Genomic DNA, 18,500 nt, shown 5'->3' on the forward strand with positions numbered 1-18,500 from the left:
TGCAAGATAACAGAATCCCGTGTCTGGAGTAATGTAAATTTCAGACGAATTATATAATCCTGTAGCAAGGTGGTCTACGTCCTCGCCTTACAACCCGGCTTCAATCCCTGGGCAGGACAGAAACGACTGAGCAGAGTTTCCTTTCACCTGATACACCTGTTTATCTTGCAGTAAATTGGTACCCTGGAGTTTACCATGTGTTGTTAGTTGCAGCCTGGGGAATGTCCAGCCCGTCCTCCTATGGTTTCTCAACGTCAAGAAACTGGCGTACTATGTTGTTGTTGTTATAGATTCAGCTACTCGAAACAAGTTCCAAGTAGCACGGGCTATGGTGAGCCCGTAACTTACCTGGCGCAGGAGCGGGGCAAGTAGCACGGGCTATGGTGAGCCCGTAACTTACCTGGCACAGGAGCCGGGCAAGTAGCACGGGCTATGGTGAGCCCGTAACTTACCTGGCACAGGAGCGGGGCAAGTAGCACGGGCTATGGTGAGCCCGTAACTTACCTGGCACAGGAGCGGGGCAAGTAGCACGGGCTATGGTGAGCCCGTAGTGGTTCACCTGGCACAGGAGCGGGGCTGTGCCGTGTCGTACTAGAGTGCCAGTATCCTAACCTACCAGAGGACCTAAAACAGAAGACGGGACAGTATCCCAATTTCGTGGGACGCTACCATTTTCTAGTGCAATTTTGGGCATTCGGGAGATAATACGTCACAATTCAACGCTCTATTAGCAGGAAGAGTTGGAAGAGAGGGGGGGTGGGGGGGGGGACCTCGATAAACATAAAACAGTCCTCCTATCGCTAATAACGGGAATTAATAACGGATGGTGTAGGTGGGACGTGGGGGTGGTGTGGGGCGGGACGTGGGGGCGGGACGTGGGGGTGGTGTGGGGCGGGACGTGGGGGTGGTGTGGGGCGGGACGTGGGGGTGGTGTGGGGCGGGACGTGGGGGTGGTGTGGGGCGGGACGTGGGGGTGGTGTGGGGCGGGACGTGGGGGTGGTGTGGGGCGGGACGTGGGGGTGGTGTGGGGCGGGACGTGGGGGTGGTGTGGGGCGGGACGTGGGGGTGGTGTGGGGCGGGACGTGGGGGTGGTGGGGGTGAGTGTGATAACAGTTTTACGCTCTCCGGACTTCCTTCGATTCATCTTTTGTAGTCCAGATTATCCCAATTGACCCTTTGAAAGACTCTCACCCCTCCCCTCCCCCGCCTCTCCCCTCCCCCGCCTCTCCCCTCATCCCCCGCCTCTCCCCTCATCCCCCGCCTCTCCCCTCGTCACCCCTATCTTCTCTTCCCTCCCCTCTTTTTATCCTCATCCTCCTTCCCTCGTTCCTCCTCATCCTTATTGTGTCACAACTTTTATCGTGGAGAAGGGGAGACTGGGGGGACGGCATACGATGCCCCTCTTCTGGACAGAGATAGGAGACTTACTATCCTCAACAGACCAGACCTGTGGGTCCACAAGTCCCTATCCTCTCCGGTTTGAGCCATATTCCTATATGGTTAATATCTAATATTTTATCTATTAGTAATTAATATATTAAAATCCCAATTCATCTAATATATTGGATTATATATATATATATATATATATATATATATATATATATATATATATATATATATATATATATAATATAATCTCAATAAATGCTTATTCAGGGAAAAGGGCATACATTCAAAATGAGTTACAAACATAAAGTTGGATTTCTAGATAAGAGTTAGTACATACTATGCCTAAAGCCACTAATACGCACAGCGTTTCGGGCATTAAATCTAATCCAAGGCATTAGATGCATTGCTGTTTATTCTACACCAATGACGACGTTGTTGTGGTGTCAGAGTATTGATTAACGCTAACAGTTAAGACCCTCTCTATCTTCTGTTCCCTTTCCTCCTAACCCCTCCTGCTTCTCTCCCTCCCTTACTCTCACATTTCTCTCTACACTACTTCCTCCTCCCTCCACTAACTCTATTTATGCAAAGAAAGGCCTTCCTAAGTACTTACATACTTGCCAAGGCATTTGATTATATATATATATATAATATATATATATATATATATATATATATATATATATATAATATTATTAATAATAATAATAATAATTCTGTGTGTGTGTGTGGCTGAGGATGTCTCAAAAACGTGGGTTATCTTGTGGTTATCTTCAGATGATTTCGGGGCTTAGCGTCCCCGCGGCCCGGTCCTCGACCAGGCCTCCCTTTTGTTACACACTCCCAGGAAGCAGCCCGTAGCAGCTGTCTAACTCCCAGGTACCTATTTACTGCTAGGTAACAAGGGCATCAGGGTGAAAGAAACCTTTTGCCCATTTGTCTCCGCCTCCACCGGGGATCGAACCCGGAACCTCAGGACTACGAATCCGAAGCGCTGTCCACCCACGATAACCAAACCACACATCTGAAACTGGATAAACGACAACATTTCGGTCCGTCTTGGACCATTACCAACCATAATTGTTGTCTCTGCCACTCTCCATTACCCAACTTGATAATGGTCCAGCACGAGCCCAAACCTCTGCCACTGTCCATTACCCAACTTGATAATGGTCCAGCACGAGCCCAAACCTCGTCGTGTCATCATTTTCTGAGGTGTAGAACCTGTACTTGAGGTCGATCTCGAATCCATTGTTGATGTGACGACTTATATTGAATTTTGTAACCAGCTCATCAAGATTGTAACTTGCTTAGCTAAATGATTTGTGGGGTTCAGTCCCTGAGCCCATTATGTGCCTCTGTAACCCTTTCCACTACCGCTCACAGGATAGGTATGAGGTGCATAATAAATGAACTAAACTAACTCAAACTCTGATGTGCGGTTAGGTTAGGTTAGGTTAGTTAGTTAGGTTAGGTTATAGTTATAATTATAGGTCATATAATTACATAACTTTTGTATTCTCTGGGAGCAGGTGTTGCTTAAGCATATTTGGTTAAGTATGACCGCATTGCTAGCTTATATCTTATAATATAAGCCTTCTAGAGCCGGTCGGCCGAGCGGACAGCACACTGGACTTGTGATCCTATGGTCCCGGGTTCAATCCCGGGCGCCGGCGAGAAACAATGGGCAGAGTTTCTTTCACCCTATGCCCCTGTTACATAGCAGTAAAATAGGTACCTGGGTGTTAGTCAGTTGTCACGGGCTGCTTCCTGGGGGTGGAGGCCTGGTCGAGGACCGGACCGCGGGGACACTAAAAAGCCCCGAAATCATCTCAAGATAACCTCTCAAGATAACCTCTCAAGATAACCTCTCAAGATAACCTCTCAAGATAACCTCTCAAGATAACCTCTCAAGATAACCTCTCAAGATAACCTTCTATGCTTCTAACTGTTGTCTTACTCATGGGATTAAGGAGAACAGTCAAGGTACCGAAATTAATGGTAAAGAAACTTTACTAATTATTGAAGGGTTTATTTTTTTTACAACGTTTCGTTTCACTCAGGAATATCTTAGTCAGGAATGAATATACAAAGATTGATTGAGGTGGCACGCCCGTGCCCGTGTTACTCATGCCCGTGCCACCCAAGAGGTGGCACGGGCATGAGTAACCCGTAAAATATTCAAAGTGCAAAATTTATCTTAAAAACACATGGAAAGAGATGAAGTTGTGTTTGGGTAATGTGAAGTAATCACACAGGTAAACAAATTAATAGGGAATAATGGATACCATCGAATCACTGAGTAAGGCAATAGGCAGGAAGAACTCTGTATAGAGATGTCGTTATCCGGTTGTGAGGTCTGGGTCTGAGCGTAGGAAAGGTATCAAAATCATTACTCTGTATATTTAAAGTGGATCTTTTTCCTCCTATGAGTATTTGCAGCTATACACATGGCCCCTTGAATCCTAGTGTATGTGTTTACACATGGCCCCTTGAATCCTAGTGTATGTGTTTACACATGGCCCCTTGAATCCTAGTGTATGTGTTTACACATGGCCCCCTGAATCCTAGTGTATGTGTTTACACATGGCCCCTTGAATCCTAGTGTATGTGTTTACACATGGCCCCTTGAATCCTAGTGTATGTGTTTACACATGGCCCCCTGAATCCTAGTGTATGTGTTTACACATGGCCCCTTGAATCCTAGTGTATGTGTTTACACATGCCCCTTGAATCCTAGTGTATGTGTTTACACATGGCCCCCTGAATCCTAGTGTATGTGTTTACACATGGCCCCTTGAATCCTAGTGTATGTGTTTACACATGGCCCCCTGAATCCTAGTGTATGTGTTTACACATGGCCCCTTGAATCCTAGTGTATGTGTTTACACATGGCCCCCTGAATCCTAGTGTATGTGTTTACACATGGCCCCTTGAATCCTAGTGTATGTGTTTACACATGGCCCCCTGAATCCTAGTGTATGTGTTTACACATGGCCCCTTGAATCCTAGTGTATGTGTTTACACATGGCCCCTTGAATCCTAGTGTATGTGTTTACACATGGCCCCTTGAATCCTAGTGTATGTGTTTACACATGGCCCCTTGAATCCTAGTGTATGTGTTTACACATGGCCCCTTGAATCCTAGTGTATGTGTTTACACATGGCCCCTTGAATCCTAGTGTATGTGTTTACACATGGCCCCTGAATCCTAGTGTATGTGTTTACACATGCCCCTTGAATCCTAGTGTATATATTTACACATGGCCCCCTGAATCCTTGTGTATGTGTTTACACATGGCCCCTGAATCCTAGTGTATGTGTTTACACATGCCCCTTGAATCCTAGTGTATGTATTTACACATGGCCCCCTGAATCCTAGTGTATGTGTTTACACATGGCCCCCTGAATCCTAGTGTATGTGTTTACACATGGCCCCCTGAATCCTAGTGTATGTGTTAACACATGGCCCCCTGAATCCTAGTGTATGTGTTTACACATGGCCCCCTGAATCCTAGTGTATGTGTTTACACATGGCCCCCTGAATCCTAGTGTATGTGTTTACATATGGCCCCCTGAATCCTAGTGTATGTGTTTACACATGGCCCCTTGAATCCTAGTGTATGTGTTTACACATGGCCCCCTGAATCCTAGTGTATGTGTTTACACATGGCCCCCTGAATCCTTGTGTATGTGTTTACTAGACGTTTTAAAAAATAGCATCTGAGAGTTCTAGCTTTATCAGTATTTGGGCATTCTAGTATCTGTTTATTATCTTCTATACCTTTTGTTTCTGTTTGTCTGTGAATGCTGGTGTCCGTTGTGCCGTTTTTTATATTGACCTCCGTTGCGGTACTTTTCTTTGGCAATTTTGTCTATGGAATTGTCACTGTTATTCAGTCTGTTGGTTTAGTTCATGTTCATCCAGTATGCTCTGTTGTCGTAGCTTCTGTTGAAGCAGTGTCGTCTGTTGGCGTAGCTTCTGTTGAACCAGTGTTGTCTATTGGGTCTGTTGGCGAAGCTTCTGTTAAATCAATGTCGTCTGTTGGGTCTGTTAGCGTAGCTTCTGTTGATCCAGTGTTGTCTGTTGGCGTAGCTTCTGTTGAACCATTGTTGTCTGTTGGCGTAGCTTCTGTTGAACCGGTGTCGTCTGTTGGCGTAGCTTCTGTTGAACCAGTGTCGTCTGTTGGGTCTGTTAGCGTAGCTTCTGTTGAACCAGTGTTGTCTGTTGGCGTTGCTCCTGTTGAAGCAGTGTCATCTGTTGGCGTAGCTTCTGTTGAACCAGTGTCGTCTGTTGGGTCTGTTAGCGTAGCTTCTGTTGAACCAGTGTTGCCTATTGGGTCTGTTGGCGTAGCTTCTGTTGAACTAGTGTCGTCTGTTGGCGTACTTTTTGTTGAACTAGTGCCCTCTGTTGGCGTAGTTTCTATTGAACTGGTTCCGTCTGTTGGCGTAGCTTCTGTTGAATTAGTGTCGTCTGTTGGCGTCTCTTCTATTGAACTAGTGCCGTCTGCTGGTATAGCTTCTGTTGAGCCGGTATCGTCTGTTTGGGTTTCTGTTGACGTCGTGTCTGTTGATTGCGAATCTTCTGTTTCCGAGGCAATTCGCTCTTGTCTGTGAGCGCCTGCTTCTTCAGTTTCCGGCACAAGTGTAAAGGGTTGGGTATCATGTTCTCCGCCATCGTCTGCGGCGTCCACTCCCTTGAGCGCGAGCGCCCCTGCTACATGCCTGAACTCAGTAGGTCCGCTGATGTCCAAACTCTTGACTCGTTTGACTTTCTTTTTCGTGAAGCTGCGTACGCGAGCCCTCATGCCTTTTCTCTTGATGGCGGAGAGAAGGATGTTCTCTTTTCTCTCACCAGGGCTGAGCGCATGAGCCGAGAGGCTTTGATGCTTTCTCTGGGAGTCCTCGTGGGCCAGGTTCCCAGTCGATTTGGACAGTTGGCCCGTTTGAGCGTGGAAAGTCTCGTTCGCGGGGAATTTAACTCTTGGAGGCTTGGGGGGCGGCGGGCCTGGCATGATTTTGAAAGGAGGGAGGTATTCCTGATCCTCTGGGGCGTAGTTGGTGTTGAAGACGGGCGTGGGCGGGGGCGTGACAGGGACGTTTAACAGGGAAGAATGTTCTAACATCAGCGGGTCCTCTCCCGTCTGTCAAGAAGGTGGGGAGAGGGTTAGTGGTGGTGCAAGAAAATGTTACATTAACAGGGTTCTTAAGGCAGTCGACTCTTATTTGACAAACAGCTAATTATGATCGTATGAACCTAGCCAAGCTCCCCTGTCGTATCGAGGCAGATTCCAATAGTTAAAAAATGCATATAAATTGAGTCGGTAAATTCTACTAGACCTCGGTTCAGACTTTGCCATGTATAGCGTCTTAATTAAGTTGGATTAAGTGTGTGTAGAGAGGTTTTTGTCCTATGGAAGCTATGACTGTCCAACTTGCCTGAAACGCTGAGCGTATTAGTGGCTTTAGGCATTGTATGTATCAGCTCTATAAATCCAACATTATGTTTGGAACTCATCTTGAATGTATGTACTTTAACCTGAATAAACATTTGATTTAAGTTAGTTAACAACAACGAGATTGATTGATCGATGAAGGTTAAGCCACCCAAGAGGTGGTATTGAGGGAACGAGAATTGTTCCCTTGATCAAAGAGATCGAGGGAACATTTTTATATAGGAAGGTCATGTGGCAGAAACTTTGTGCGTATTTACTAACATTATAAGAACACACTTGTGTAACTTAAATTAACGTTTATATAAATTCTTTGCGAGTATGAAATGTTCGCCTTTGACAAAGTAATGTCAAAGAAGGACAAGGGAGGCGGTAGGCTTAGCAGTAACGTGGTCAAACTGCAAGAAAGGCAACCAAAAAAATTATAAAAATAACCTGTAACAAATGCAATCATGAAAGTCGCTTTCGATAGCCTAAAAATTCACTCGATAAATATTTCAGAAAATAAGTTTGTTCGCCGTTGTGGTCCACTTGGGAGGGATTTTATTTATTTTTTTATTATTATTTTCTACCACAGACGTGGCCGGACATTTACAATGCTAACCAGCATATATACATTTTCTTGTGTCCTCCATGGCCAGGGTTAGAGAAGTGCTAAACATATAGTTCAAGGGTTTATTGAACACTCAACTTGGGAGGGATGCCAGGGAGGCGCCACTAACCATGGTGAAGAGGTTGGCCAGCTCCCGGTTGAGGGCATTGATGTCGAACCTCACCCTTGTGTGGGGCGGCTGGCTCTCCCGCGGCTCCTCCGCCACCTGCCGCCATAGATGTGGTGTCCTCTGGGACCCTGGCCACCCTACCTCCGCCGCGCCCTCACCACTCGCTGCAAGATAAAGATACTATGCAGGCGATAAGTTACAATAACGTGGCTGAAGTATGTTGAACAGACCACACACTAGAAGTTGAAGGGACGACGACGTTTCGGTCCGTCCTGGACCATTCTCAAGTCGATTGTGACTACCTCCTCATCACAATCGACTTGAGAATGGTCCAGGACGGACCGAAACGTCGTCGTCCCTTCAACTTCTAGTGTGTGTGGTCTGGTCAACATAAAGATACTATTAAAGATGCTAAGGGTAGAGAAAATAAACCTTATGATAATTATCAGAAAATATTATGAAAGTATTATTAAATGTTCCACAAAATTTAAATTGTAAAGAAACGTGGCTGGTCTATCCAATGTATTTATTTAATCATCTAAATAAATACTATTTTCGCAGTTTGCGGTACATTATTATAATAATATTGTTAAACCGCTATTGTTTTCATCGTTGATATTATAAATGACGAATCAGTGTATTTTAAACACCAACTAGAAGATTAAATATATTAGTTTGCCCTAACATAATTGGTTACGTTTTCTTTCTTACGGTTTTTTGTTTACGTTTTCTTTTAATATAGTTGTAAAGATCAATAATTTATTAATATTAAAATAAATAATAAAATATAATAATTTGAATATATCATTATCATTGTTGAAAGTTTAGTTCACTTATTATGCACCCCATACCCATTCTGTGGGCGGTAGTGGAAAGTGTTACAGAGGCACATAATGGGCTCAGGGACTGAACCCCACAATTCATTTAGCTAAGCAAGTTAGGTCTTGATGGGCTGATTACTAAATTTAATATATATTGGTACATCAACAATGACTTCGAGACCGACCATGACAATCGCCCACATTTACTACCTATATACAATAGTTAACAAATTGGAGATATTTGGCTAAAATTTCTGGTAGTAGATAATTTTGAATGAAATATTTACACCTTTCATGAAGATTCGTTATAGAGTTGTCTCTGAATTCACGTATCTTTTCTCACTCCATCACATAGTGACAGAGGGTATGCGAATTATTTACTTGACACAGTTTATTGCAGTACAGTATCTTTTATCTGCGATAACCAGTTTGGTAACCATTACTGCAGCGTGAGCCATACAGACAACATGCTCTGATAGCCTATCAGTATTTAACCAGATTGTTGCATCACCTACCGCACACATTTTGATGACAGAAATGCATTATTAGGAGCATTAAATGAAAGCGTTCCTTTACTATTTGAACTGCAACTTGACTAAATGAAGGTCTGGCCCACCTACATGTCTTAATTGACTATACAGCCGGTTACAGCTGTAGTCGGGCGACTCCTATGGACATGTCTGCTCAATTTACTATAATTTCAAATTTCTTGTGAATGTTGATGTTTATACATTCTTTAATACCAAGATAAATGGTATTATCAAGTTATCAATTAACCTTAGAAATTTAATCATAAACATATTACGGGCTACTCATGCCCGTGCCACCTTTTGGGTGGCTTACTCTTCATCAATCATAAACATAAAACTTAGAAAAGGAACCACATTATTTTAGGAATGTGTATAGATGGTGACATCATCATTGACACCTGACAACAAAGTGACTGAACTCCATATACTTCTGTTTAACACCAAACTCTCAAAGGTGTGCTTCACCTCTGGACCACGTTCGCCTGTCATGATCAAAGACGGGGACCACTCGGATAACCGTCCTGCCTTCCACGTTGTATAAACGTTAGTAATAGACATTACATACAAAGGAACTTACAATCGGACAATACAGTGACACCTCTATGACAGCCCCATACGGTGTTGGGGAGGGTTGGTCCTCCAGCCTCACCTGGTGAGGTGTGGGAGGGTGAGGACGCCCGCAGCCCCAGAGACAGGATCCTTGGACGGGCGGCTCGATGCTCTGCGAACATCATTATATATAAATTAAAATAACAGCAATGGCGAGTTTGTTTTTGACATTTTTATATACTTAATCGGGCTGCACAGTGGTTCTAGGCGTCTCGGGTTCACAACCGAAGGACCCAGTTCGATCCTCGGGTAGGACAGAAACTGGTCGCCATATTTCCTTTCACGGGAAAGCCCTCTTCAACGCAACGGCTAGGCTCGTTGAAGCGGGGTCCGTACCCAAAGACATTTATAAATTTTAACGTACCGTGTTTTAAAATTAGGTTTGTTCTCATATGTTAATATTATCATATATTAAAGTTGTATGTATAGTTAGGCGTACATTTGATTAGTTATTTAGGTTCTGTTGGCATTATTTGCATTTGTAGTATATAGGTGAAGCATTTACAGAGTTGCTATTCGAACAGAGGTCGTTAGCGAAATACTGTCCGAGAAATGCTCCATCACCATCACTTGCGAGTCATGTATAAAGCATTTTTCATTAAAAAAAAACACAGGTGGTTTGACGGTTGCATAGAATGAACACTTGGTCTTTGTCGACGAGGACAGGCTGCTTCTTAACCAATTATGTTCGAACTTTTCTTAGTTATTCAAGAGGGAACAGTGTGCCACGGCACTAACCCCCACGACGGCACTGACCTTCGGCTTTGCCTAGTTAAATACCTTGAAAAATAAAATCAAAACGATGATTTTTTTCCTTATAATAATATTCACTATTATTCACTGATGTCGGGAAAATTAACATAAATGTTTTGCTATTCATACTTTAGCCTTAGCATCATAAAACACGAAACTTCAATACTGCTCTCTTGCCTCCGCCCACCACCTCCCCGCAGATTCAAAACAAATGGGTAATAATTTTATTCTTTGAATATTTCATTAATTATAAACTTACTCATGCTGGCTCTTATTATGTTGGGTGAGGTTGCGCGGGGAGAAGGGGAAAATGGAGAGATGGGAGGGAAGAGGTGTTGGAGGGAGAGAGACGGGGCAGAAAAGAAGGAACAGGACGTGGGGGAGAAACAGACTATCCCGGGCAGCGCCGAGTACCCTCTTCTATTATTTTAATATCAATTTATATACGAGAAAATACTGTTTTTAATTATACTGTATATTAAAATCTATGTCTGGAGGTTAGCCGAACTAGCCTAAGAAAGGGATTCTTCACCACCGTACTCTAAATGCAAATAATTGTCATATATACACTAAACCATAATATATAATATCAATTTTTAAATTTGACAATGGCTGTCTTTATTACACCGGATGAAAAAATTAAAGAATATGCTTTCTGCGCCTACAGCAGCTTGGACGAGCCATAGCCTAAGAACGGGTTACATTTTGTCATTTTTGTTTAGCCCTACCATCGCCACCCACGGGATGGGCTTGGGATTCGTAATAACCTAATTACACTAACAAAATCTAACAAGCGCCTCTTCTTTCCCAACGCCCTCCTGCCCAGCCTACTACCTCTGCCCTACTCAAGAAATAATCTGAAACTCTAAGCTCATTTTTCCATTCACTTTCCTATCTGTACTTCATGGACGGTTTGTCTACTAATTTACTTAAGAACTACCAATTGTATTAGTTAAAAGATACTCTGCCTGTTCCATCAGGTACAAGATGCCCCCACTACCTGTTGCCTCGGCTACTCTCCCCCGCCTCTGTGATTCACCTGAATATCTCTTGCTGACGCCGGTGTCATCAGGTAGAAGGTTGAGACACGTCAGTACCTGCAGCGCCTCCGCCAGGGACTTCTCAGCCTCCTTCACTTCACAATCACTACTGTTACCTTCTTCACCACTGTAGCCACCATGACCTTCGCTTCTTTCATCATTTGCATCTCTGTGTTCCAAATTCCTATCATTGAGTAATTCACCATCATTATCTATCTTAACACTATCATATAACGTCTTGGTGTTGTCTTGTCGTCTACCGCCATCTTCTTGTTTGTCCGGGTCGTAGTTTGGCACCTTAATGTTGTCATGTTTCTGCGACCTCCAACCTTCCGCTTGAATCCCAGCACCGTCATCTTGTCTCTTGGCATCGCATCCTGGAAGTCCGTCACATCCAAACTCTGCCTTTTCCTGACCTTCCGCGTATTGATCTTGCTCTGTGCCGTTTTGTTGGCTCCTGTCGCAATGTTTTTGTTTCTGGATGTCTTGGAGCTTCCTGGTGGACTCCTGCTGGAAGGCTTGGAGCGTGCGAAGAACTCCCTCCAATTCGCTCTCTGGACTTAAACAGAACTCTATTTGCTCAGCCTCGCGAACCAGCTCCTCAATCGATGTCATTTTTCTGTGGTCTCCGGTTGTTTAATCTAAATGTGGGTATAAAGCTTATTGAATTTACAATATTAGTTTATACAATTCAATGAATTCAAAATATCGTCAATGATTTTTCAGCAGATGGCATATTCTATGGCCTTACGATTTTTGCTATGGCATATTTTAAACTTGATACATATTTTAATTTTGCTGTTTATATTTGAATACTATCCAAGAGTTCTGATTCACCGGTTCAGTTCACAATATTTCCTAGTTCAGAGGGCAATTTTATTAAAAAAAATTCCTTTGGTCAAAATTTGTGATTATTATAATAATTTAATTATTTTTATAATCCAGTACGGCCCTCGTTCGTTGCTTGAATTCGTCAATTAATCCGTAAAAATTAATACGTAACTCGAATATTAACTCCTCAGTGACAGCCTCATTTTCAAAACCCGAAGCTTGACTGGACCGAATAGCCTAGGCCTTTCACTCCCCCACCCCAACCCCCCCCTCTTCCAGTTGCTAGGCTTTTGTCATCTTTCTTTTCCGCCAGTCATTTAGAATAAATTGTTCTGACTTTCCTGCTAGTTGAGTCTGTACAGCTTACGAATAAATTAACACAGACTACTTAGATGTTTAGTTCAACATTATCTTGGGTTATGACCAGTTTTTGACACTGTTTTTAACTCTTGACTCGTCAACATGTTGTGAACTCGCTTTAACCTCATCAACGTATTTTCAATGTTCAATCTATGATAATTTTCACTCTTTTCAATCCTCTAATCCTTAAGCCGCTGACAGCTGTGCGGGTTAGGACGTAATGTGGGTGGTACGGTGTGGCGTTAGTGATGGCTGGACCCTCACCACCAGCTATCGACTAACTTAACTAGTATTGCCTAACCATGCTGCCTCTCCCTATCTCTTATCTCGGGCCACATCATAACTCATGCATACAGGACGGGCTGAGAAGATAAACTACTCCAAACATGGCGGCTTATCTCCTGATAACAAAAATTCATATCACAACTCGGAGGAAAAAAATGGATGTAGATGATAATAATTGCTGCAATGTTGAGTTTGAAGTACATTAAGAAGAATACGACGACTTTATTGTTGAGCTAAAGGCTTATCGGGCTGAGGAATCATGGTGAGATACGATAATGAAGACGTAATTAAGCAATACTGGCTTCACTTGTATCTTATCTTTAATAGGAAATCACTTATTGAATGTGAATAATACTTTGGCCCCAAGTGGAATGCTGGACACCTACATAATGAGGTGTTCTCATCGTGTAGTGCTAGCGGGGATGAGCTGGAATTTGTTATAGCGTGGGAAATGTGCAAGGAAAGCATCAAGGAAAGGAGCCGATTGCAGTGGTGAAAGTTCATGCGAGGTTTATACCAAAGTCAAAAGGAAATGATAATTAAAAATGGAAAGGAAGGAATGTTATAAGAACAACAATGAAAAGACATTTGAAGAAGCGAGAAAGAGTATTGCATTATGTAGGTGTTGCATAATAAGTGAGCTAAACTAATAAACTAGGCTGCGATAAGGGCCTTGGATAATCCCAGGAGGCTTCCTGTCCCCAACAACGGTATACCAGTAGACTTAAGCCATCTGGTATTACTGTGAAATCCCAAAATACGTGAACTGTTCCTCACTGAAATACCATTTTTCAGTTTATAAATGCAAGGCGCCTTCGAAGCCTAATAGGAAATTTGAGTTCGATAAGGCGGAAGAGCCCGCGGACTAGTTGCCAGCAACACAAACTCGTGGGTTAAGACTGTTCCGTTAAGACTGTTCACTACAACACACCTGAGCACATATGGAAGGACATCTAAGCTTAGAGCGAAGTGTATATTCAAAACATCGCCTCACCTGAGACACATTCTGCCTCCAAGGAGGATCGAACTCCTGGCCTCTGGTTTACTAGACCAGCGCTCTAGCCACTGAGCTATGGAGGCAGATGTTGGTAATTGGATAAAAGCCATCTACAATAATGAGATATATTTGTACTCGCCTAGTTGTATTTGTGAGAGTTGGGCTTCGGTTCTTTGGTCCCGCCTCTCGATCTTCAATCAAATGGTGTACAGTTTTCCCAGCCTATTGGGCTTTATCATATCTGTAGTCTGCCTCCACCACATCACGATGCATTCCATTTGTTAACTACCCTAACTACTACCTGAAAGGTAGTATTAGAAAGAACATTATTTTAATGTAATGTTGTGGTGTTCAGTATAGTGACAGTGGGATGGAGTAATTGTGGTGATGGTGTGGTACAGTAGGGTACTGTGGCGCTGTGTTGTGGTGTGGTACAGTAGGGTACTGTGGCGCTGTGTTGTGGTGTGGTACAGTAGGGTACTGTGGCGCTGTGTTGTGGTGTGGTACAGTAGGGTACTGTGGCGTTGTGGTGTGGTACAGTAGGGTACTGTGGCGCTATTGTGGTGTGGTACAGTAGGGTACTGTGGCGCTGTGTTGTGGTGTGGTAAAGTAGGGTACTGTGGCGCTGTGTTGTGGTGTGGTACAGTAGGGGTACTGTGGCGCTGTGTTGTGGTGTGGTACAGTAGGGTACTGTGGTGCAGTGTTGTGGTGTGGTACAGTAGGGTACTGTGGCGCAGTGTTGTGGTACAGTAGGGTACTGTGGCGCTGTGTTGTGATAGACTAGTGAGGAGTACAGCCCCAGGTACGTTTTATGTTACTAACAAACTGAGGTATCTATAGCATTGTGGTACATAATTATCAACAACAACTGTATCGTGTTCTACCCAGTCATCACACCTGCACTCCGTGTTATACCCACGTTAATTATAATAGCAGAGAGGACACCTGCACGTGTTATGTCCCTCCATCACAGCTGCCTCGCCAGCACGACACATTAAGAACATCTGCCTCCATAGCTCAGTGGCTAGAGCGCTGGTCTAGTAAACCAGAGGCCAGGAGTTCGATCCTCCTTGGAGGCAGGAGAAGGCCATGTGGGTACTAATTTTCCCCTGTTCTCTTGGTGCGCGCGCGTGTCTGTGTGTGCTCATCTAGTTGTGCTTGCGGGAGTTGAGCTTCGGCTCTTTGGTCCCGCCTCTCAGTCAATCGACTGGAGTACAGATTCCTAAGCTTCTCGAGCTCCATCATATCTACATTTGAAGCTGTGTATGGAGTCAGCCTCCACCACATCTCTTTTTTCTAGTGCTTTATATTTACTAAGTACTGTACTTTGAACTGAAAAAATAAATTATTTATAATTGTTTTTGGCTCATTTGGGTACTCAGCTTCCACCTGTGTCCCCCTTGTGCGTGTAACTCCCGTGTTAAATAGTTCATATTTGTCTACCCTGTCAATTCCACTGAAAATTTTGTATCTGGTGATCATGTCTCCCCGAGCTCCTCTGTTTTGCAGCGACGTGAGGTGCAGTTCACGCAGCCTTTCCTCATAACTCATGCCTCTTAGTTCTGGGACTAGCCTAGTGGCATACCTCTGAACTTTTTCCAGCTTAGTCTTGTGCTTGACAAGGTACGGGCTCCATGCTGGGGCCGCATACTCCTGGATAGGTCTTACATATGTGGTATACAAGGTTCTGAAAGATTACTTACACAGGTTCCTGAAAGCTGTTCTGGGGCTTAGGTGTTGGCACTCGACCCTGTAAATACACAATCCCTACAAGTACATCGGGATACTACCTCCGTCCACTGCTGCGAGAGCAAGTATAATTAAGACTAGAAATATAAAATCATTAGGTATGAATAACTAGGAGGCGGACCCCAAGAGTCAGAGCTTGACCATCATAAACATTGATGGGTAAGGGTAAAATAACTGTTCCACGTCACCGATAACAGAGGGAAGGAACAAAGATGACAAGATAACGGGTGTACAGTTCCACAATCTCGATAACACTGGCAGGCGAAAAGAAAAATAAGATAACTTAGTATTTGCTACGTGTCACTGATAACCAGGGAAGACATGAAGGATAAGATAACTAGGATGTGTTTCTCGTCACTGATAAGAATGAGAGGCGCGAAGACTGTTTCGATAACCGGTGGTTTGCTCCATGTCAACGATAACATGAAGGCTTCAAGACGATAACCAAGACCAAAGGTAAACAAACCCCGCATCTATTAATATTATTGTTATTATTGGTGCCATTGTCTGGGACAGGAAGCATGTTGGTTTGTCGTGGTCCTCCTAAGCCACTGGACGACCTTCCCATGATGCAACCCACAACAGTTCACTAACTCCTAGGTATTTGCTGCTATACGGGCGAATAGAGGCATCAGGTTAAGGAAACTTGTCCAGTGAATTATAAATGACTCGTCGTGCGCGGGAATAGGTCAGTATGCGTCAGGTGTGTCAGTATATGCGTCAGGTGTCAGTATGTGTCAGGTGTCAGTATGCTTCAGGTGTGTCAGTATGCTTCACTTGTCAGTATGCGTCAGGTGTGTCAGTATGCGTCAGGTGTGTCAGTATATTAGGCTGAGATACCGATACTTGTCAGGTGGCTGCAGGTATAGTGAATCCCCCGACGGTGAACAGTCTACCTGTAAACTATGTATACAAGGGCTAGGACGCTCACTCCAGCACTGTGCGCTCCTGTTTTCAATAACACAAGACCAATGGTACGAGATATTTTAAGAGCTCTGTAACTACTTCATACACTCGTGAATATTGGAAGGTATTCTTGTGTTTTGCCCAAAGTTTGTGAGTGCAAGCTAGCTAGGTGTTGTTGCTGTTTTAGATTCAGCTACTTAGAACAAAAGTTCCAAAGTAGCACGGGCTATGGTGAGCCCGTAACTTACCTGGCACAGGAGCGGGGCAAGTAGCACGAGCTATGGTGAGCCCGTAGTGGACTTACCTGGCACAGGAGCGGTGCTCCAAAATGCTAGGTGTTTTCTCCAGTCAATATATAACACCAGCCTGTGAGGTGGGGATATTAGATACAACCGCTAGGACACACTTGTGGACGATAAGATAATTTTTACCTGAATTTATCTATTGTTGTTGTTGTTGTTATAGATTCAGCTACTCGGAACATGTTCTAAGTAGCACGGGCTATGGTGATCCCGTAACTTACCTGGCACAGGAGCGGGGCTGTAAAACAGAATTTATTTGAAGGCTACTGTGTTTATACTGGCCTCGACGAGGACAGAAAGCCGGCGGCTTATCAAAGTCCCCCCCTTCTCATTTGTCCAGATTTTTTTCAAATGATATAAAGATGAAAACAATTCAGCAGTGTTTTGGCATTTATAGCTTCGGCGGGTAGGCGGTTTCATGGGTTTATAACCTTATGGGTGAAGAAGCATTTATTTTCTGTCCTGTATTGTGGCTTGAGTTTCTTGCACTGACCTTTTGAAGTTGTCAGGATCAGTATCCTCCAAGTTGTTCAGTATTTTAAGTTTCGTTATAATCGCTGGCATTCCTAGTTTGCAGTGTTGTTAGTCCTGTGGCCCTTAACCATTCCTAGTACGAGAGTTTTCATAGTTCTGGAATAATTTTTGTTGCCAGGTGTGGTACACTTTCTCCAAAGCCGTCATGTCGTTCAGATGTTGTCTCCATCTTCAGAAAGACATTTATTCCGAAACTTTACTCCAGAACTAAAGTAAACTCAGTGTATACACACCGAGAGGCGTGGCTCAGCTCTCTTATATGCATCATGTGTGAATGTATATATTTTATTTTGTTATATATAAATACAAAAATATATCTTTGTCATACAAGGGGATGGAGAAGGTAGAGGGCGGGAGGTTCGACAAGAGCGGCGTGAGGTACGAGGTGGCCAGTGTGGCGCGGGCCAGAGGGAGGTAAACACAAGTCAACTGGTCTCAGCCATAGCAACAGCTGGTCACGGTCACATGCTCCACCTCGCTCCTCCAGCTGGTCACATGCTCCTCCACGCTCCGCTAGCTGGTCGGTACCTCTCCACCTTTAGCCATAGCTGCTGCACGATGGGTTCAGTAAAGACGGCGGGAATTGAGAGACTCGTAACCTAATTATTAATTGTTTTAGTTCGCCTCATTTGTTACTCTAGATAATATTAATTTATGTTTAATAATAGTTTTTAAGTGTTATGCTAATTATGGCGAAGAATGTGAAGGCCGCGCAGTTTCCTATACTGGACTGCCAAACGACTGTGATAATGTGAGTGAAAGTTGAATAGTTGATGTGTATGTTAATTTTATTGGGTGGTGGTGTTGACTGGTAGAGTAGCAGAGTTGACCTAGTGACTGTTCCCAGGAGTGACTCATGTGCTGCTTACTACCTCATATATAGTGAGTGTGTGCTGCAAATGTTTACCTGGTATATTTTCTATATAAAAAAGTCTATTGTTTAATCATTCCATCAAATTAGCTGTACAAATCAAGGGACCCAGAATGTGGAATGACCTTCCCAATCATGTTAAAGACTGTACCTCTCCCAACCAGTTTAAGATAAAAGCTAAGTACTACCTAATTAACTCCCTGTAACCTACCTTACCCCTATATTGTCAACCCATGTCTGCTTTTTGTAAACAATGCCGTTTGTTGACCAATTTGTATTTTTGCTGTTTTTCTGCCATGTTCCCCCCTTTTTTATTTTTATATTTTCTCAACACATTTTATACTT

At 43.6% G+C, this 18,500-nt stretch overlaps 2 protein-coding genes and 2 non-coding genes across 9 annotated transcripts in view; 2 read left to right on the top strand and 2 right to left on the bottom strand.

Moving 5' to 3' along the window:
- Positions 1-18,500, top strand: part of LOC123773151 (neutral amino acid transporter 9) — a 66,109-nt gene that overhangs the window by 20,704 nt on the left and 26,905 nt on the right. The window contains exon 1 of one of the 4 annotated variants that reach the window (XM_045766668.2): positions 17,647-17,804. The exons of 2 other annotated variants lie outside the window; for them this stretch is intronic. The gene's annotated coding sequence lies outside the window, so the exon portion shown is untranslated. Of the gene's footprint in view, positions 1-17,646; positions 17,805-17,850; positions 18,036-18,500 lie in introns of those variants that run through there. One more of the 4 variants, XM_045766671.2, reaches the window with a different exon arrangement.
- LOC123773150 (uncharacterized) lies at positions 3,404-12,808 on the bottom strand. 3 transcript variants are annotated; one of them, XM_045766664.2, is made up of 4 exons: positions 11,320-12,808; positions 9,496-9,639; positions 7,568-7,731; positions 3,404-6,536 (listed from the first exon to the last, which is right to left on the bottom strand). In XM_045766664.2, the coding sequence occupies exons 1-4, from the start codon at positions 11,933-11,935 to the stop codon at positions 5,313-5,315; spliced, it is 2,148 nt and encodes a 715-aa protein (XP_045622620.2). In that variant the 5' UTR covers positions 11,936-12,808; the 3' UTR covers positions 3,404-5,312. The 3 variants fall into 3 exon arrangements, with proteins under 3 accessions (XP_045622620.2, XP_045622622.2, XP_045622623.2); XM_045766666.2 differs by having other exon boundaries at positions 9,568-9,639; positions 11,320-12,807; XM_045766667.2 differs by lacking the exon at positions 9,496-9,639 and having other exon boundaries at positions 11,320-12,807.
- TRNAT-AGU (transfer RNA threonine (anticodon AGU)) lies at positions 13,804-13,876 on the bottom strand. Its single transcript has one exon. It is a non-coding gene; the product is annotated as a tRNA-Thr (tRNA).
- Positions 14,800-14,872, top strand: TRNAT-AGU (transfer RNA threonine (anticodon AGU)). The gene has a single exon. It is a non-coding gene; the product is annotated as a tRNA-Thr (tRNA).

The sequence above is a fragment of the Procambarus clarkii genome, chromosome 81 (genome assembly GCF_040958095.1).
Source record: "Procambarus clarkii isolate CNS0578487 chromosome 81, FALCON_Pclarkii_2.0, whole genome shotgun sequence".
NCBI lineage: Eukaryota > Metazoa > Arthropoda > Malacostraca > Decapoda > Cambaridae > Procambarus > Procambarus clarkii.

Coding starts and splice junctions, on each gene's coding strand:
- LOC123773150 (XM_045766664.2), bottom strand. CDS start 11,935: ATGACATCGATTGAGGAGCTGGTTCGCGAGGCTGAGCAAATAGAGTTC. Junction 9,640..11,319: donor CGTCAGCAAGAGATATTCAG/GTGAATCACAGA, acceptor TGATGTTCGCAG/AGCATCGAGCCGCCCGTCCA. Junction 6,537..7,567: donor TGGCCAACCTCTTCACCATG/GTTAGTGGCGCC, acceptor CCTTCTTGACAG/ACGGGAGAGGACCCGCTGAT.